This window comes from Chlamydotis macqueenii, chromosome Z (genome assembly GCF_036417535.1).
Source record: "Chlamydotis macqueenii isolate bChlMac1 chromosome Z, bChlMac1.mat, whole genome shotgun sequence".
In the NCBI taxonomy this organism is placed as follows: Eukaryota; Metazoa; Chordata; class Aves; order Otidiformes; family Otididae; genus Chlamydotis; species Chlamydotis macqueenii.
In genome coordinates, this window is record NC_141593.1 from 27180392 (window position 1) to 27201955 (window position 21564).

Below are 21564 nucleotides of genomic sequence, written 5' to 3' on the forward strand. Positions count from 1 at the left end.
AAAAAAAAAACAAACCAGAAGTGTTTCTAGTTGTTGTGGGCTGACAACTGACAGACACACTTCTACCTCAGAAAATGCGTAGGGTAAAACTCCATCCCTCAGGAGAGGCTCTGAAATGACCAGGAGCTCTAGCACATGCCTTGACACACTTTTAAAATGAAGCTCAAGACAGAAAACTTTCCGTTAGCCAAATAATTCACTGTTTTATTTATATCAGTGCCATGTAAATAATTTGAAAGAGAAACAGAGACTTTTTTCCAAATTGTTCTGAATTTGAGTATATCCTTTTATGGCTTCTTTCCAGTCCATGAAGCAGCTTTTGGACAAGACGCCACGTCTTGCAAGACTGTTGTATTAGTGCTGTTATTTAATCACCATTGCCAATTGTACTGAAGCATGAGAAAACAGACTTTAACAATCTTTCTTCCAGTCTACACAACAGTCTACCCATGTACCTTCATTATGGAAAGAAAAGCAAGATGAAAATAAATACTGAAAATGTTTGTTTTGAATAGTTTCCCCCTTTTTGAGAGTATGAAGCATGTAGAAAGCTAGGGCAATGACTCAATCTTCCAAATACAGCTGTCAGAAATGGGTGCCAGCTCTTAAAACAGTATTGTGTATGGGTAAGCCCGAGGAAGATGACAGGGATTACATTTTGCAAAATGCTTGAAAACAAGAACACCAAATTTATCTTGAGGTACTCAAGTATAAGCACATTTATACTTGCCTACAGGCTTATCATGCACACTTGTTCTCTTTACTTCTTACTGAGGTTTAGACTTTTGCCTAAAATAAGTAGAATACTTAGATTATTCAGAATGCACAAATTACTCGGCACTCTCTCTTCACTGTATCTTCATTTTTTTCCTATCCAGCAGATGTTGGATAGGAAAAAACAAACTAGTTTTCCCATTTTTCTGGATGCACAATATTGATATGAACAGGAGCAATTTGCTGTGCCTTCAGCTTCTGTCACAAGGCTATTATTTCCACACTACTTAAAAATAGTATTTATTATACTAATTTCTATACTGTAGAAATACTGCAATATTTAGTATTCTAAATTAAGGATGCTGAAAGTGAAATTAGATGAATGACACACAGATATTTTATTTGCAGTGACTACTGCAAAGAGCTTCACCCCCTGTGAAGGTCTTCAGTGCTTTTACAAACTTCCCTGAAGACAGTGGAAGTCTCAGACGTGTACACATGCTACCCATCTTTCCCTGCTCTCTTCATTTCAGTAACAAGAACGCACAACCTCAATCTCTCTTGGCCCAGATGCAGTTCATTTTGTCTCCAAACCAAATACTAAACTGATACTTAATTAATTTTAAGTAATGAACTCTCAGATTTACAGACTTCTGCAATCCCGGCTAAACCAGTAACCAGATAATGTCCATGTACTGACTCACAATTAAAGTTCCAGTAATATCCTTCTGAAAATCCTGGACAGGTTCATAGCATGGAAAGATTATCTTTGGAATTCAAAAACTTGCATGGCTACGAGATCGCAGGCATGTAACGTCTCTTCCAATACTGTGCCCCTACGCCACGTCTTGTCACTCTGCTTTTAGTAGCAACAGCAGAAACAAAGACCATGACCCTCGGCAAGCTGTTACGGCTGAAAGAACAGTCACCCTAACAAGTACTTTACAAGAACATTTTTACGCAATATTACCACTTGCAGCTGTGCATTTTCAGACGATTCAGTTGATTACCATGGAGTCACTTAATGCTTTTTAAAATTATTTTTCCCAGTAACCTCTCACATGCCTCAGTCAATTAAAGCTGAAAGAACACGAAGCAGGCAGATTATATCCTGGAGAGCACAGGGCTGTGTCTTCCTATCTTTTACTATGGTATCCTAAAGATGACTGAGCGCCATGCTCAACAAAGCAGCAAGTACATCAATCATATAGATCCAGGGAGGGCAGGCAAGATTTGCATGGAAGACCACAGAAAATAAAAACAACATGGTATTACAAAGAAGACAACTGGAAAACTCTCTGCCACCTCAAACTTCTACAGCATTACCAGCAATACATCGTGATCTCTCTAGGATGTTGCTACGGCTTTCCATATTCAGAGTATGATCATCAGCTTTTCATCTGCCACTGAGACCCGTGAACAGCAGCTTCTTATTTAAACCTCTCCTAACCTTGTACCAAGAAACAAGACACCATATGCAGCTGATGGGTCTAATGGAATACTCGCCTTTAATTTGTAGTGGAACTATATTATAAATGATGGAGCCTTTTACCTCAGTTCTTCCAGACACTAAGGTCCAAGGACACAACTACTGACAGGACACAGGTGAAAAGGGAAATAGAGTTTCGGATGTCCTTCTACCACCCCAGTTCACAAAACTCCTGACTGCAACCCGGCATGGTACAGGACCTCTGCCTGGCTGTGGCAGCCAGTGGAAGCCTACACAGGTGGCACATAGCTGTGGTCACCAGTGGAAGCCTATGCAGGCAGTGGCTGTGGAGCATGTACCCACAACCCCAAGCTGGAGGGCACGAGCCAGAGGGACTGAAGATGAGAAGAAGGCAGGGTAAGCGCTGGCAGCTGGCCGGGCAAGGGGCCTCCTCTCATTCCTTGCCCTGGGGCCTATGCCAACTGTGCTAGGCTGTTAACACAGGGGGAATGCAGGATGAGTCACCAAATTAGAACAAGGGGAACCTAGCGACTCTAAAGGGCTATACATTTACAGTCAATAATAGAAAATCCCTTTTATTTTTGTACTCAGTAGGCACAATTAACCGTAAGACTCGGTATGTGTCTTCAAGGAAGGAGATTCAAGTTCAGTTTATCAGCACAACACGGCTATCCTTCTCCTGGCACTGTGGGATGGCTAAAGGTTTTGAATGCAACTTCAAGGCTTCCACACATTTCATCCATTCCTGCCTACACCAGTTCACTTCTTTCCTTGTGATACTGGCTACATGCCTTCCAATGACATTCACCTCATCCAAAGGGAGAGATCTTTGCCCTCAGGAGTACTCCCTTCCTCTCCTCCTACCTGCATAGTGCAGCACTAAGCAACGCCTTCAGGGAGGTTTAGATACTTTCCCAGCAGATGTAGTTTAACAGCCAAAGAATAAAATACGCAAACAGTATTCACTAAGTAAACGTGAGGCTTATACATTTACAGTGTGCTTGAGAGAAATGGGGCTGAGGGCAAGCAGGGTGAGGATGGTAGAGAAGGAATGGAGCATTAGCACATGGAAATGGGAAACCTTTCCAGTATCAGCAGCACCCCACCAGCTAGCCTGCTGAATTTGTGAGGATGCTGTCATTAGTCAGAGTATCATGCTTGAATTCAGGTATTTGTGGTAGCTGCAAGCAGAAAAACTTGGGTTTTGGCTTCAGAAAACGCTACGGAGAAACTGTGTTTCCTAGAAACTTGCAGTAACTTAACAAAGGGGAAGTACTACTGCAGCAAGGCGCCAGAAACATGCCACTCTGGAAATCTCCTGAGGTCAAAAAAATCTGATCTTCAGGAGAAACAGAGCAAAATGGGGAACCTGACAGAAGCAGCAGGACGGAGAGGCAATCTGACAGGAAAATTAGTTGGGAAGGAGGCCTGAATACAGCATAACCTAGCTAACAAGCCCCTGGTCTTCCAAACCCTGAACTTGTCTTTCTCATCATCTCAGTGCTTTTGGTCACATCGCAGCTGTAACCCACCCGGTAGCTCCCACCAGTGTGCAAGGGCAGCATGGACCTCTGGCTCAGCAGGGCAGCTCCTGCTGCAAGGCTCTTCCTTTAGCTGTTGCTGTGCTTTATCCCGCCTGGTGAACAGCGGCAATCCCAGCGACAAGGCTTTCCCCACCGAGCTACGTGGGGGAAGAGGCTAGGGAGCAGCACTCCTCCAGGCCCTGTCCCACCTTCCTCGCAATGCCCTGCGCACTAACCCGTGCCTGCTGCTCTGCACTTGCTCTCCGCATGCTCGCTCTCTGCCACTGCGGATGAACCACCACTGTGCTAACCTCACCAGTGTCCCCACCCTCGCCAGTGTCCCCACCGACAGCTCTCCTCACACCCTGGACCACATAAGCCCTGGCCTCTACCAAGCCCACGAATGGCGAGTTTGCAAAAACTAGCCAGTACGTAACACAACCAGTCCCTCTGAAATCTCAGGCATTACTCAGCATCTGCTTGACAGTATCAGTGGAGGTGAGAAAGTGCTTTAGAAATAAATTTTAAATATTCATTATTTATACCGGGCTGGCTAAGCCATACAGCCTGGATGTGACAACAGATCAGCAGGGAAAACTCAGATATACATGGAGACTCATTTCAAAGCTGAAAGTTCTCCTGTTTGTAAAACAGGACCACATTTAAAGAACAGTGCGTGTGAAAAAAAAAAATTGAGACCTAAATTCACTACAAAAAAAAAAACAAACATAAAATTACACCACTTCTTTTGCCAGATCTGGAGAATCAATTTAGCCATCATAACGAGAGACAGCAGCTTCAACTCTGCTTTCAAGTAGAAACTCCAAGCCTATACGAGCTGGTATTTCCAGCTTTCTATACATATGTGCATGTATCAACCAGAAGACATCAGTTTTCCTCCCGAGTTCTTTCCTGTTTTCAAAACTGAGCAAGAAAATCTGTAACCCACGTGATCACCAAGCCATTTGCCGCCATTGTCTTCTTGCACTTCATAATTTGTTCACAAGTGAACAACAGAGAAGAATTATAATTTTTTTCAGAAGCAGTTAAAATGCTGAATTCCTCTTGCCTCAATAATACTGTTTTCCTTCAATATTTTTAAAAGATTCTGAGTAGCAGATACAGGTCTGATACCTTCACTCCCCACGTACTTATTTTTAATTCTGCTACATATTCTCCCGCCGGGTCAACCGTGTCTTCCAGCTCTCGCGCCCGCCTCAGCCCAAAATAAGGTGTGAAACAGCGCGGCACGGCCAGCAGCCTCCCGAGGTGACCACCATCACCTCCGCGACCCACGGACAAACCCAGCCGGGCCGAGGCCCGGCGGCTCAGCCCAAAGGAGCGGGCGGAGGCGGGCACCAGGCGCAGGACCACCGACGGCCGCCGTGTTTTTATTTGGGTGCCGGACGCTGCCCGGGTTACAGCGCTACAGGACAGCCGCTCCCCCCAGCCCCGTCCCTGCGGGGCGGCACCGCGTTCCCCGCCGCCGGAGGAGCCGGCGCGGGCCCCGCTGCGGGGAGGCGGAGGGGGCACGGCGGGACTGCGTGGGTGGTCCCACCGCAGTTGGGTCCGGCTGGCCGGAAGGCCGCCGCGGAGGGCACGGCGTGGGGGCGAGGGGGCCCGCTTACCCCATTGGCGGCGGCCATCTGGACGACGATCTCGATGGCCGTCCTGCTGAAGTACCTGCCGTCGCTGCCCACCACCATGGTGCAGCCCTGGCGGTCGCGGAGGTCGATGGAGGAGAGGAGGCTCTGCACGAAATTGGGCAGGTAGTTGCGCTGGCTCTCGAAGAGCCCCGTGGGCCGCCGCAGTCCCCCGCCGCCCGTCGGCCGCTGGTCCTCGTAAGGCGCCGTCGGCACCGTCAGCACCGGGATGGGGGTCCGCTCCATGGCGGCTGCCGTGGCTCCGCTGGGGAGCAGCAGGACCCCTCTCGCAGCCTGCCCGGCCGGCGGCGAGGCACGGGGAGGCGTTTCCCTGCCGCGGGGCCGGCCTCTTTGACGGCCGCCCTCCCCCCCCCCCCCCCCAGCCCCACGGGGCCAGCCCTCGGTAGTCCGGCCGGTCGGGGCCCCCGCCGGCGCCTACTGCCTGCGAGGGTGCCCGGGGCTTGACGGTGCGCTGCTGTCAGCGTGGGGCGGCCCCGGCCAAAAATAGCCCTGGAAAGCGAAGCCGAGGGCCACGGTCTCCTGACAGGGGTGTAACTGGAGGCAGGGGGGAGCGGGGGCGCCCAGTACGGCACACTTGCTCGGGGGGATCAGGCTCTGTCAGCCCTGGAGGCGGCCCCCCCAGCACGAAAAGGAGCCGGCGGTCCCCACCCTCCTGGCTGGGGGCAGGGGCAGCACCCGCGCCTCGCCGAGCGTCGGTCCCGAGGCCGGGAGGTCACTGCCGCCCCGGTTTCTGGGCGAGAAAACCGAAGAGCAGGCGCTTAAAGAGAGAACAACTTTTTTTCGCTACTGAACCTTAAGCAAGGGGAATCGATTTTTTTTTTAACCATATTGCTCGAAAGCAAGGTTTTTCTCTGGTAAGCAAGCTTACTGAGGGGTTTTGGGTGTGCTTTTTTCACAGCAGGAGCTGAGTGCTACAGGAAGGTCTGGTCTGATGGTAGGATGACTGGTCATGCTGGTTTCTGTCCAGGCTTACTCCTCGTGAGGCCGAGCCAACCCTCTGAAGGCGCCTTTCCCTTTGAAATACCGAACAGATGTGGTGAGGTTGAGTTCATTGGCATACGCGTTCGTTCTGCTTAAGTTCACTCTGCAGAGGTGGCAGCACTGGCAATTGCAAAGATGCCTGACATTTCCCAGTATAAAGGTTGTGTTTACAGATGCCTCTCACTGTCAAACATCCGCTGAAATTTTCCATCCGAATGCTTGTTTCACACAGGGCTCGCATAACAATATTGTGCTGGGAGAAGTCTGTTGGCTGAAGAGTTGGAAAAAGTTCTTGTGCTTTGGAAGTCCCTGGTGTAGACCTGCACCTGAGCAGACAGAAAGAGTTTTGTAAGGCATTCTTCAGGTCTCTGCGAAGGAGTCTGCTCATATGCTGTTGAGAAGCACAGTGCCGTGTCACGGCCCAACAAGACAAGACGTTAGCTGCATGACAGGAGGTCGCCAGGCAAACATGGGGTAAAGTGTTTTTGTCTGCTACATAGACTAAGAGCTCATTAAGAGTCAGTGAGATTCAACTGATGAATGGTAACCGGAGCAACTGGGTCGTGGTTTTGAGCCCTCTCACTGCAGACACTTTAGTGGCTCATAGCAGACACAGCATGACAGTTTAAGATAGGATTGCTACTCATCCTTCCCTTTGATGGTGACCACCGCCTTCTCAGTAGAACACCATACACGCTGTGGTAAGCAAGACCAAACAGTTTAGTTTAAAAAAACCTAGTCCACTGAAGCAGATAGAGGAATCCTAACTCTGCACCTATGTACTGGGCCATATGCTCTAGCAAAGGGCCAGAACAGGGATAGGAAAGCAGTAACCTCTCTCTCTTTTGTTAGACTTCCCAGTCTGTAGTCACATTTTGGCTTTCTGTACTCGTTCAAAATGCACTTTTTAAGTAGCAAAAGGAAAAATTCTGCAGTATGGACGTGCCAGTTCTCACATCTCTCATGTAAGCAAGGCACTACATCTAAATAATTTTAAGCACTGCCAGTAATGAAGCCACGACATACAGTCTGCATTAGTGAAAGCTGAAATGGAGTCAGATAACTGGTATCTACTATAGCAAGCATCGAACAAAGAAACAGAAACAAAGCTTGAAAGCATTAGAAACAATGGATGATAAGTTCCAAATGCCAAATAAAGGAAAATGCATGAACAAAGTAAGAAGCAAAGTAATAGTCTTTGAAATAGAGAATTGACTGGACCTGTTGGAGCAGGTCCAGAGGAGGGCTACAAAGATGATCAAAGGGCTGGAGCACCTCTCCTGTGAGGACAGGCTGAGAGCGCTGGGGCTGTTCAGCCTGGAGAAGAGGAGGCTCCAGGGAGACCTTATAGCAGCCTTCCAGTACTTAAAGGGGGCCTACAGGAAAGACAAGGAGAAACTCTTTAGCAGGGCCTGTAATGATAGGACAAGGGGTAATGGTTTTAAAATAGAGGGAGGCAGATTCAGACTGGATATAAGGAAGAAATTTTTTACAATGAGGGTGGTGAAGCACTGGAACAGATTGCCCAGAGAGATGGTAGATGCCCCATCCCTGGAATGGTTCAAGGGCAGGTTGGATGGGGCTCTGAGCAACCTGATCTGGTTGCAGATGTCCCTGCTCATTGCAGGGGGGTTGGACTAGATGAACTTTAAAGGCCCAACCCAAACTATGCTGTGATTCTGTGATTCTATGACCGCATTTTTCATATGGATAGGAGAAATGTATTCATATAGAAAATATAAGAAAATATACAAGTTTGAATCAATTTTTAAAACTCTCCAAACATTGACATTACCAGAGTGTACATTTAAGAGGGACAATCAGTGACAGTTTTCCAGAAGTGTTTCTCTTCACCCATATAATTAACAATGCGGAAGAGTAAAGAAAACATGTGGTTTGCAGTCTTTTCAAGCATCACCTTGACAATGGCTCTACCAGGAGTGTAAAGGGTTGTAAAGGGCACTGTAAATTTTTTAGCTCAAATTCAGGCTCTGGTTGACATAAGTTCGAGTGAAAGTTTATGTGACTTCTATTTTACTGTGATTCCTGTAATACTTTGCAAAACTCAGGTTCCCAAAGTCATGCTATTTCATGAGAAGCTGAGGTTTTGCTTTAAAAAATAAACATTTAACAGCCTTCACTGTAGCAGTGCAAAGCATGAAAAAGTTAATGTAGAGACCCTGAACATTCTAGTACAAAAGCTGAAGAAAAGGAACAATTTCTTACTTTTTTGAATAAATGTTTCAGTTTTCCAGTACCTGGATTAGCATTATGTTGGGATTAGCATTTTCACATGGGGGAGCACTTCAAATTCTCTTTTGTAACAACACAAGTCCCACAAGCAGTCGTGCTCTCAGCAGATTTCGTTGAAAAGTGGAGATCTCTGTAAATGGCCAATATTGCAGTGTATTAAATGATTATTGCTATGTATCTCTAACGAAGGAATAATTATCAATATGGGGTGATATTAAAAGCCTGGAAAAGCCTGTTTCCTGGGAAACAACAGCTAAATGTATTCTTAGTATTACCATAGAGTGTTGTGAGTCAGGTTTTAAAAGGTTGTTAAAATAAAAACCAACCTAATGAAGTGATAGGCTACATGTTAAATTTGTTCCATTTCCAAGTAAAACAATTAGCCTTCTGACTGCCAATTTTGCAAGCTTGGTTTGACATATGCTATCCAGTTCAGGAACATTTTCAACCCTTACTTTGATTCTTAAAGCTTTTTAATTCCTGAGCCTTGAGATGTTTACCATAACGCATTTGTCTTGTGCAATTGATTGATGCAATGTTAATTACTTTAAGAGCTATAATTTTTGTGTTTCCTCAGCATTTTTTACTAGCATTGTACTGATGCCTTTCTTTGCACCTTTAGGTCCAATTTTTTTTCATGCACTGAGCTGGGCATCAGGAAAGAAATGCAACAGCAACAGAAGCCCTCCATAGCCACACGATTACTTCTAATTCCTTTTACCTGGTGACCAGAAGTGCCCCCTCTGCAAGACAGCAGAAACTACTAATGGATCTTCTTAAAGGCAGATTATGGAAGCCCGGCTGAGCTCTGATTTGATGCTAATAAACAAGAAATTGCTGTGGACCTGACACTTTCTTTGTATTAAGGAATAATCTTTTGTGTCAGCTTGCAAATGTTGCAGCAGAACTGTACCAGGACCATTAACTAAGCAAGTTTTGCTCCTTCAGTTGCACTACTAAGATGGCAATTCAGTGCTAGTCTGATATCCGAGTTTTAGACAGAAACATATGTTTATAATTGTTTCATACAATAAGTGTTTGTGATAGAAATGTGGACACTCAAAATAATTTCAGCCGTTCCCCATGCCATATTTTTCAGTTCAGATTCTCATTCAGCCACTGAATTGGATTTTCCAATTGCTGTTATAGTGCAGTTATCATGAGAAGAATGGCATACAGTCATGTTATTCGAAGATGAAGATTTTTTAGCTGAGCTATTGAAAAAAAGCACTTTGCCAAAAAGTTCTAAAAGTAAAATGTTGGCTCATCAAAGCTACTCAAATTAAATGGCTAATTTCAATTTATATATTGTTTTCCTAATAAAAACAAAACCAATTTTTAAATCCAGTGCTTCCAATTTAGGCATTTCCTACTTGTGAATATTTTGTTTTCTTTAACTTGCAATGACTTTTTTTTTCAAAATATAAATTACTGAGGAGTTCAAAAATTAAAAGAGAAAATAAAATTGAAATTTTAAAACATTGTAAAAATGTCAAGACTGACTTGATCTGCTTTTGTTTCAGTTCAGAAATGAAAGCCTTTCTATGTAAGCGTTGCTATAAACAAGAAGTGTATTTTATGCTCTTCTATGTATTTTATTTTATATATTACAGGAAAATTAGTTCCCTTTAGCAGAGCTTTATTGAGAAGTAGTATTTATGATCTGGTGGATGCTACAACTCAGTGAGGTTGTTTTCTGGAAATTATGCTTAATCACCAGAAAAGGCTATATTTCACTACAGCTCTAAGTCTCTAATTACTGTGAAACAGGGCAATTGTTCTAAGGAACATTTTCACACAAACTTACATGCAAGTAGATTTACAAAGCCCAAACAGGAAAAATTCCCTGAAAACATAATTCTCATAATTGACAACTGATTTACTGCTATGTCAGCAACTCGTTGTATAACGTTGCTGACGTTGTACAACATCGTTTGACATTGTATAAATCAGGTCTGACTTACAAAATTGCCTGTTACTATCCATCAGATTAGGGGAAGGAAGGAAGAGAGTGAGGAAGGGAGAGCAGAAGATCAACAATCGTTAAACTAACAGGTAAAGCAACTTTTGTAAAAAGAGCATCCCCCAAAATGCCCAAAGACTCAGCTGCAGAAAGGTTATTCAAATAGTGTTGTGGATAGCAGAGAAAATCAAGATAAACATCCACTTAAAAACTCTTAATGATATGCCTACTCAAATTAGTGCTTTGGATGTCTTAGAATCACTAGCAATTTTTCATTTTCCAGTGTTACTGACAGCCCAGTCCCGTCAGTCTTGTTTTCAGTAAGTGATTCCATAGAAGCACCCAGGCAGGCGCACTGAGTGCTCGGCCACAAGGTGTTATGCAAGGGTATGAACAACAGATCCATGACACGATGGTTCTTGCCCTTCTTCTTGTGGGGAAGAAGCAGAATCTGAACATGGACCCAAGCAAATGTCATTGTCCCTGCTGTAGTCCTGCCACGGTTAGTTCAGCAGTTCTGTTGTTGGTCTGGCCTCCGCTGCCAGGACTAGAACGAGCAGGGGAAGCAGCTGACACTTTAATTCTCTTATCGCCTTAACAGCAGCTTGGAATGTGACTCACCAGCACGGGAGAGGAAACAAAATGTAATTCCTGGGAGTCGAAGCAAGCCCCTTCTCTGGTCCTGGAAGAGGGTGTGCAATGCTTTTCAGTCTATGTCACCTCACCAGCGAGAGCACCATTCTGCTCACTTACACAGCTTGCTTGCAGCCATTATCTGCTACCCTGTCCTTGTGGATTAAGGGAAATAAAAACAGATGTGTTGAAATCTTACTCCACATACTAGGTTTGCTAAATTGCCATGTAAACCAAAACAGGCACTGCTGTGAAACAGCTTTCACTGGATGTCTGAAAAGCAGGATATAGTGGATATGCTTCTGCACAAATTACAGCTTCTTGTTAGGCAGCCTGTCTGGATTGGCACAGGGGGCAACAAGGGGTGGAATAAATGCTGCATTGATAGAAAAGCTGTAAGTAATATCTGATTCAAGTTTTTCATGGTATTGTTCAGTAACCCTTGCTTAACAGCTGCTAAATTCAATCATTCAAAAAAGCTGTAAAGTGTGTACAATGCTTTGGGCACACACTGGCCACCAGTATTAGGAGTTAGGACATCTTCACCGGGCATCTTCTGAGAATAAAGTCTATATTTTTCATTTGAGTTTGTGTTGGGATTTATATACAGATGTGAGATTATTTTTTTTTCCTGTGTGGGAATTAAAAATAAATTAATACCAGAAAGTTCAGGATAGAATGATTGAAACATGCAATGTTTCTTGTTGTCATTTGATTAAGTACAGACTGGTAAGTAACAGGGTTCAAGAGCGGAAAGAGCTATGATAGGGGGCTGGGGAAGGGAAAGGCTAGGGACAGGAAAGAGCTACGCAGTCTAATGGTCTTCTCGCTGTAGGAGGAGAAGGCAGTCAGAGAGGAGACTCCGCAGTACGATTCCGTCCTGCTACTCCTTAAGTAAGCTTCAATGCAGTTAATGCCCAGAATGAATGTAGCAGAGGTGCAATCCAAAAAAAGCCAAAGATGCCTGATGCACATCTCATGTGAGTTTTTCACAAAATCTGGAAACATATTTAAGCCATCTAAAATACTAACATTCTCTAATATTGACATTTTGTAGTTATCTGATTAGATTCCTGCTCAGGAAGTGACAGATTCTCTGAGTTCAACACAATCTCTGTGTGGAAGTGCTGAATGTGAAAGGATGCTTCCACACCCTTAGTTTTGCCCACTATCAAGGGATTCATGCTTTTTTTGTAACTGCAAATAAGCGAGTTAATTAATCCCACTATATGTAAAATTAAATGTGCAGTCACCACAGTCTTGCGAGACTGTGTGATGGAGATGGATGTGTTCTGTTTAAGAAGCTGTTTGTACTGCCAAGTAAGCAGCGTGTTGTCAAGGCCTGATTTAGCAGGAGCTTACTCCATATAGACTGTGGAAGCCTTACGCTTCCATTTATGGCTATATACCAATTATGTCATGAGTTAAGAGTGGAAACTTTATCCATACAATTGGCATTACGGCACATGATATGCAAAGAATAAAACACAACCTACAAATTGGTCCTACTGCAGCAGAACTGTGGATTTCGGGTCTGATTTTCAGAGGTGCAAGAAATAGGTACTCACGTCCAGTGAGAGTGACACAAGACTAGACCTTCCAGGCTCAGATGACATCATGTTCTATAAACGTGACAAAATACGCCTTACAGATAATGCCAACGGAATGGCCTCTTCCACACGGTCTCCCACTTGTGCACTGTAGAATCCTGGCAGACAAATTACTTCATGGTCTAAAGTCCACTCCTTACAAGCTAGCTCGTTGTCTGTGTACATTTATCCTTTTCAGTGGTGGGATTACTAAGTAAAATTAAAATATCAGCTGACTCACAGTGGTTTGATCCTGGGAGCCAGGCAGTGATAATACAGAAGTGAAACATATGTTCTCAAATGTATCCTGGCTATCTATCTACCAGCCCCAGGGATCCTAGGTAGTAAAGGTAATAGAGAAAAATGCTATTTTTCTTGCTATACTAACAGATTGGTACATGAAGCAGAGACTGAATTTATAGTACAGATCTACTGTCCATGCTTTTTAAAAGCCTGGGATTTTTAACATTAAGTCAAAGCATATACAAAGTTTAAAAATGCAGAGTAGGAAATGTTCTCCCAACATCCTTTCTGATGATAAACACATCTGAAGGAAGATGCTTGTTTGGTACAGGGATCCCTTGTTTCATATATACCAGCTTCTACAGCAATAGATCAAGGTAGGAAAAGCAAACCCGCATTACCCATGTTCAGCGTCACAGTGTCTGTGACAAGGACTCAAGACTAAAACTATTCAGGAATACAACAGAAGTGGAAGAAGAAGGCAGCATGGAAAACAGCTCCTTGGAATGCTGGGGGGTGGGGGAAGGAAAATATTTTAATATTGGTTTTCTGTCTGAGTTTTTGGGGAAGTCACAATAGATTTAAGGCCCTTAGTTCACCAATAAAGCTCTTTGGCCTCTTAGAAAGCACTCTGAGACCTAGGGATTAAAAAGCACTGTTTTAAGAAAGGGCCACAGACACAATTCCAGCAATTCCTTAATAAGTGTCAATATCATGGTTTTGATCCCTTTCCTTAGTTGCTTAAACTTTTCCTTTGTTTGTGTTTGCACCCATTGAAAAAGACATTGTTAAGTTCACCCTTCACTGCCTGCTGTTTCTGGCCCTGCCATTTGGGGGAATACTACTGGACAAACCCCTTGCGGTTTTTCTCTTTTTTTAAGAGTTCCCTCAAGGGTCAGGTAATTTTTCAGCATGCATCCTCTAAATTCTAGCTGACAAGTTGATTTGCCAGGAAACTTATGTTATAGTCTGACTAGAGCTGATGAAAAGAAGAAAAAAATTCTTACAGGAGTATACTATGTCTGCTAGACCACCTCTCCACGTTCAGGCGGCTCTGATTGATTGTTTCTTTGGCCACCAGTGAGGTTAGATATACATAAAAGCAGTACTTTAAACGGATAAAAATAACCCAGAAAGAACCATTGACTTTAAGGTCCAATAAAAAAAAAAAAAAAAAATCAGACGAAACGAGCCAAAGGTATAATTTCAGGACAGCAGCCTCAGGAGTCCTGGTTTCTGACTGGGACCTCCCCACTCGAGTGCTGGTGTCACCAGCGGAAGGTGGTCGAGCAGCGCCTCCTTCTGTGGGCACGTCTGGCCGCAGGGAAAAAAAAAAGTCTGGCTTATTTTTTTCTTTCCGTAACACGCCCCACCCTCTGGCTCGTCTCCGAGAAGTTCGCTCTCAGTTCTCAGGACCAGAAAGCCAGGAAGGGCACTTGATTAGGGATATCCGTTTGGGTGGATGTCATTGGGAACTTGTGGTGAAAGGAACGAGCCTTTCGCTTTTGGTGCGTCTTCTACTGCTGGTCTGGCCCGACCTGTCATCTGGCCTCGGATAAATCCAGGGTAACTTCAGATTTTCTTATTTAGATTCCGTGAAAGTGTAAGTGGAACAAAAATTTGATGTACTCTGGAAAGTGAGTGTAGCTGTACTTGGCAGTTGTGATAGAAAAAAGATAAAATAAAGCATCTATTGCAGGTGTTAAGTAGGGCATTTCCTTAAGATGTCCAAAGACACTGAGTTAATGTATCTGCTTATACCTGCAGTCCACATTTGGGTTGTGGTCTTGGAGCCCACTGCTGCAGAAATGAATCTGTCATGGAGCTGGCTTGAACAACCCTATCATAGTTAGACCACAGTGCTTTTAGAGAAATAGCATGCTGCTTTATTTCCTTATTCTAGCATTACAAATTATTTTTCCCAGGAGGCTCCCCTTGCACAAAAGTGGAGGGTTGTGTCTACCTACCCCTTTTACCGAGAGTGCTGGTTGCACTTACTTTTGTAAGGTCTTTGCCTGTCAGGTTTTACTTTGAATCAGATTGTGCCAGTGATGCCACTGGCAGATTTTACTTAGAATCAAATTGTGCCAGTGATGCCACTTCCCTTCCACCCTCTCCCATGGCCACATGACTAACCAGCAAACACCCTGTCAAAGTGGCAGTTTACTGGGGTCTCTGGATCTTATTTTAGCTTTGCTCTAGTGTCGAAGCTATCCCTGCCTTAACACTAAATAATTTTTCTGAGGTTTTCTTGGTCCAAAGTTTACAAGGTTGACTTCCAGCCTTCCAAAGATCACATTCACATGGAAAGGGCTGCAAGCATACTTGAAAACTTAGGACATTTAACTTTTTCCTTTATAATGCACGTTGTTATAACACAGGTAGTTAGAAAAAGGTTCACATAAACTTGGAAGTGAGTCTTTGCAGACCTCACATCACTTTTTCTTAGTGTTATCTCTTAATCAAGGGTGTATTATGGCATAGCCTCATTTCTCATCCATCCTACCTTTTCCAAGCAGTGCTATATGCATCTTTTCATGCACGCCAAGCCTTGGGCAGAATGAAGCATCTCGGGTTTTCCTGATTTTCTGTCACATTATTGGACAGTCCTGTCCAGAGCATCTAACAGCTGTCAGCGTAACTGCCTTTGAATGATGCAAAGCAGGGGCACCTTATTTGACAGTTCTTCAGGGAGTATAAATGGATGCAGCTTTACTGATATTACAGAACTAAACTGAGCAATAGCAGCTGTAACTCAGCACACCATGCATGACATGTTATAAGATGTGAGTGATACCTGGAGATTTCATGCATCACTATCCATCCTATAGCACCAAGAACACCTGTGGAAAAAAAATTAACTGTAAAGATAACATTCCCTCCTCTGTGCTTGAAGATTATTAAAGCTATCCCTCTTGGGGTGGAAAGCTAAATCTTCTCTTTTCAGGCACCTTTGATGTCTTCATGCAGTCTTGCAATGATGTCAGCAAAGTCCTTCATCAAAAAAAAAATGAAATCAGAATTATCTTAGTTTTAGAAGCACTGGGCAGGAAAAAAAAAAATCTCATTATGATTTTAGAATGAACCATCAGTAAAAGGACACAGACTTTAATACTTCATAAATGCTCTCCTTTGATACCAGGGAAAAAAAAAAAAAAGCATAAAACCAAAATCAGATATAGAATTTTCTAGGAGAAAAGGAAAACGTTATTGTTTCAGAGCGAAGCACAAACAGTTGCTAAAATAAATGTTACCACTAGATGACAGCAAATACTCGTTTTTCGGTGTCATTTTCGTTCCTGAGAGAGGCTCAATTACTAGAAGGCGAGAACAGGCAAAGAAATTCTGAGTTCAGGGAGGAGCTGCGATAAATCTGCGTTTGGAAACAAATTCCGTTTCCCCTGGAGACAACAGTAGAGTTCTTCATTGAGTAACATTCACTTACTGGGCTGTAAATTATTCGTTTCAGCCCAAGCAGCATGTCCTAAATTTGAAGAATTGTCCTCTGAAGTATTAGGCTTTCTTATGTTCTTGTTTGCAAACTAGAGCTCCAGAAACTGTGTTGGTTTTTATTCTTACTCACCTTCCTTCAGTTCTTCTAAGGCAGATGCTGATCCCACACGGATGTTTTCAGGAACAAGCAGCAGAATTTTTACAGAGAAGGAAATAAAAAAAAAAATACTATTAAGAAGTTTTGTTTATTCAGGCTATTTATGAGCAACCTGATCGAATTGGAGATGTCCCTGCTCAATGCAAGGGGCTTGAACTGGATGACCTTTCAAGGTTTCTTCCAATCCAAACTGTTCTTTGATTCTGTGATTATGACTGGGTCCTTCTGTAAAAAACAGTTTTAATGCCATTTTACAGTCTTTGTTCAGATAACCCTCAATACGTTGATAGCAAATGTATCAGTGAAGGCATCAGGGTTTCTCAAAATACAAGCAACCTTAAATGGATAATACCAAAGTTCAAATCCCAGAGTAAACGAGACTTCACTTCAGCTAACTCACCTTTCTTTGTATTAGGGAAGGAACTGCCACAAAAGGGCTGAGGTTAGAGACATTACTAGGAACTCCCTGGTCTGGTACAGCCCCCTGATCATTACCCACTATTGGTTGTGCAGGTTGGCAGTGACGAGGTTGCAGAGAGAAGTCCAAAAGCGATCGAAAGGGACTTCAGGGCACTGGGGCGATTGGTTGAAGGATCAGGAGCACAGGTGGCATTTTCCTCAATCCCATCAGTGGCAGGGAAGAACACTGAAAGGAACAGGAAAACTGAACTGATTAACATATGGCTCAGAGGCTGATGCCATTGGTGGAATTTTGGGGTTTTTTGGCACGGGGAGGTTTACATGGCACCAGGCCTGCTGGCGACAGATGGAGTTCAGCTGTCTCAATGGGGGAAAAGAGTTCTCGCTCATGAGTTGGCGGAGCTCATTGAGAGAGCTTTAAACCTAACTTAGGTTAGAAGAGGGAAGGGGATATAACCAGGCTCTTTAGAGATGAGTCTGGGCTGGCATGCCAATGTTGGGGGTGAAATCGATAGCCCAGTTTAAAGGCATCTACACCAATGCACATAGCATGGGCGACTATGACTTAGTTGCCATCACAGAAACATTGTGGGATGACTCTTATGACTGGAGTGCTGCAATGGATGGCTATAAGCTCTTCAGAAGGGTTAGGCAAGGAAGAAGAGGCTCTGTATGTTACGGAGTGTTTCGATTATATAGAGCTCAATGATGACGATGAGTTGAGTGCTTATGGGTAAGGATGATGGGGAAGGCCAACAAGGCAGATATCCTGCTGAGAGTCTGTTACAGACCAGCCAACCAGGATGAAGAGGCAGATGAGACATTCTACAAGCAGTTGGCAGAAGTCTCACAATCACTATCCCTTGTTCTCATGTGGGACTTCAACTTAACAGATGTCTGCTGGAAATAAAACACAGCAGAGAGGAAACGATCTAGGAGGCTCCTGGAGCTTACGGAAGATAACTTCCTGACACAACTGGTAAGTGAGCTTAGCTGGGGAAGTGCCTCGCTTGACCTGCTGTTTACAGACAGAGAAGGATTGGTGGGAGATGTGGCAGTTGGAGGCTGTCTAGGGCTTAGTGACCACAGAATTCTCAATTCTTGGTGAAGAAAGAAGAGGGGTCAGCAAAACCACTACCATGGACTTCTGGAGGGCAGACTTTGGCCTACTTAGGACACTGGTTGAGAGAGTCCCTTGGGAGGCAGTTCTGAAGGGCAAAGGGGTCCAGGAAGTCTGGACGTTCTTCAAGGAGGAAGTCTTAAAGGCACAGGAGCAGGCTGTCCCCATGGACCATAAGACAAACCAACAGGGAAGATGACTGGCCTGTCTGAACAGGGAGCTTTTGCCATGGGACTCAGGAAAAAAAAAAAAAAAAAGGAGAGTTTACCACTTTTGGAAGAAGGGGCAGGCAATTCAGGAAGAGTACAGGGATCGCTTTAGGCCATAAAATTTTCTCTCAGCTGAACATGAGCCAGCAGTGTGGGACATCTCCAATGAAATCAGGTTGCTTAGACCCGTGTTCAACCTGGCCTTCAATGTTTCCGGGGATGGGGCATCCACCACCTCTCTGGGCAACCTGTTCCAGCGTTCCACCACCCTCACTGGAAAAAAAATATTCCTTTTATCAGGTCAGAATCTGCTTCCTTATATTTTAAAACCATTACCCCTCATCCTATCACAACAGGCCCTGCTAAAGGGTTCCTCCCCATCTTTCCTGTAGGCCCCCTTTAGGTACTGGGAGGCTGCTATAAGATCTCCCCGGAGCCTCCTCTTCTCCAGGCTGAACAGCCCCAACTCTCTCAGCCTGCCTTCATAGGAGAGGTGCTCCCACTACACGACTTAAAGACTTAATAAAGCTGTTGCACATTTTTATGTTTAGAAAGTCTACGAATCTGTTTTAAATAAGCACAGAAAATGTGCAGGCGCTTTCTTTTCCCTGCCACGTGCCGTCCCTTGCATATCCGGGCCAAGCGCCTGACCGGCATGGCTGCCTTGGGTCGAAATACCTAGATATCGGGCCAGCAAGGTGGTGATGTGTGGTCTGCAGAGCAAAATGCTGAGACAGCCCTGGGAGACACCCAGGAGTGGAGTGGAGGGGAGCGGGGGACTGAAGGATGAGGGCCTTTCGCAGAAACCAGTGCAATTAACACTCAGCTGTGCAGGCTAAATTGCTGTTCCGCAATGTGGCGGGGAGCGTACGCCTCCATGTTACTGGGTAAAATGACTGTTCTGGGAGTAGGTGCTCTGAAAGGACCAATCTTGGGTAGACAGCTGGGTAAATAGGAAATCGGTAGTCCTCCTGTTGGAGGAAAGACAAATTGCACACGATTACGCCTACAAACATACCAGAAATAGCCCCACCTCTGCCTAATGGTTAATATTATCTGTTAATATTCCTCATTATACGCTGCTTGCTGTTGCTACAAATCTGTGACAGAATTAATCAAACAGAGCAATGGGGTATTATAGAAAAAAAAAAAAAATCACCATATAACAGCCTACGATGGCCTGTTAAAAAAACCTATTGATTATCGAGGTTGATACATAAAACCTGGCCTTTCTCCTGCCTCTGTTGCCAGCATCATAGATACAGTCAATACAATAAATTGACATGCTTTTCCATGTATCAGAGTGCCAGATATAAAACATATGTTCCTTGTGATCACGATACAAAAGCAAGATAAAACAAAGTTTGCTTTTAGCTAGGGTGCAATATAATACACCTTTAACTGCCTGTCCCAAGGTTTTAAACACAGCCCCAGCGTTGCCCTTAGCTAAACTACAGTAATCCACCATCCTCCCACCTGAGGTAACTGTTTCGCAATATACAGTTGATATATGAATCAGACGTCTAGATAAGGAAATAGTTGGCCAAGCTGGTTTTAGGTACTCAATGGACAGGAGGGTGGAACACTGGCAGGATCTGTTTCAAGAAAGATAAAAAATATTCTGGCACCTTCTGATTTGAAAAAAAAAAAAAAAAAAAAAAAAAGGTTTGTGGGCATTACCTGGGTCCTGCAGGTTTTGGAGTCACATATGCTGGGTGTTTGTATTCCTGCGAGACCCCTGTGCAATCTGCTGGGAAAAAAAAAGAGTGGTGTGGAACTGGAAAAAAAAACATTCTGAAGCATCCAGCACCCTAGAGCATTAAATTTTTACTTACCGATTGATGAGGCCTGTCCTCTCAACCACGCATTTACACTACAGGAAATGAACAGGAATGATGGCAGGAAGAAGGGCAAGGTGAAGAGGGTTGCTGTGCCACCGCTCTCTGTAAATCTTGGCTGGGCTCCCTCTGAGCCAGTGCTGCTGGCAGTGCGGGCAGGGCTGCTGCCCTGGACTAGTCACTGGAGAGGGGGGAATCAAGCTCTGTGTACCCACTCCTGACAATTTTAACCAGCAAGCCATTTCCCCTGAGGCAGCACAAAGAAAATACTGTGCAGCTGTACAGGGGAAACACTGGGAAAATATCTGTGCTGTAGTGCAGTCTGGGAGCATATCCATAGGACATGTACATGGTGACAAAAAAAAAAAATTGAAAGAATCCCAAAATCCTTTGGGAAAGTGAAATCAGACCTTCAGCGTTTTGCCTGAAGTAAATGGTGGGGCAGCATCCTGCACTTCTTTTCTGTTGTGAAACAAGGGTCATGCAGTGGACACCAAATTGCAAGTTTAATCACAACCTATGGCAGTAGATCAGCCATAACTTGGGCTTGCATTGTGCCCAAGACCTGCAAGTCTTATGTCCAAGTTTTCTTCTCTTGCAGGAAAATGTGGAGTTACCTGACCACTGTGGGAACATTGGTGGTTTAATTTTGCAATGCTTTCCTCAATCGGCTACTGTGAGTAACGTTTTTTCACAATAAAATTAGTCATGGATTTCGTATCTAAAAAAATCGTTGTGCTGCAATGGAATAGATGACCATAGACACAATGGAGAACACTACTTTGATACACTACATCAACATGCCAACATTTCTGTTTCAGATTTATTTTATTATATTTGTAGTAAAAATATAGAATCAGCCCTGTGAATTCATTTTTTAAATTACTGACTTGACAGGAAAAAGTTTGGTAAGAAAAAAATAAAAGTCATAGGTTCTTGGGGCCAAAACCCACAACTGTGTGATATCTGATCTGATTTTCTTGCATGTTGCAGTAAAACAACCCATCATATTTCATCCGTAACTCCAGGAATGAAAAACCGAGGAATATGAACCACAAAGCGTGTTCTAGAAGGAAATCTTACTTTGACTTATGATCTCACGTAGCTGAGACTCCAGGTTGCTTCAGATACTTAAATATCTAGAAGAAAACTTCAGCTTTCCACTGCTCTGAATGTGTCTAGATCCAGTTGTTGTCTTCAGCTCTGGTTGTGACCTCTCTTGCTAGACTAAGAACACTTTGATCTGTGAAAAGTTTTTCACAGCTGTGACTACAATAACTGACAAAAGATAGAGACAAAAAAAAAAGCATAGCATTAGAAGGGAAAAGCAAACTAAATATAAAAAGCACAAGCT

General features: G+C 43.9%; 1 protein-coding gene across 1 annotated transcript in view; it reads right to left on the minus strand.

Moving 5' to 3' along the window:
* PGM5 (phosphoglucomutase 5) overlaps positions 1 to 5628 on the minus strand; it is a 70757-nt gene extending 65129 nt beyond the window's left edge. Inside the window, exon 1 of the mRNA XM_086771299.1 lies at positions 5316 to 5628. Within this exon, the coding sequence (XP_086627425.1) occupies positions 5316 to 5576 (261 nt within the window). The 5' untranslated portion in view covers positions 5577 to 5628. The remainder of the gene's footprint in view (positions 1 to 5315) is intronic.
* Positions 5629 to 21564: the final 15936 nt, after the last annotated feature.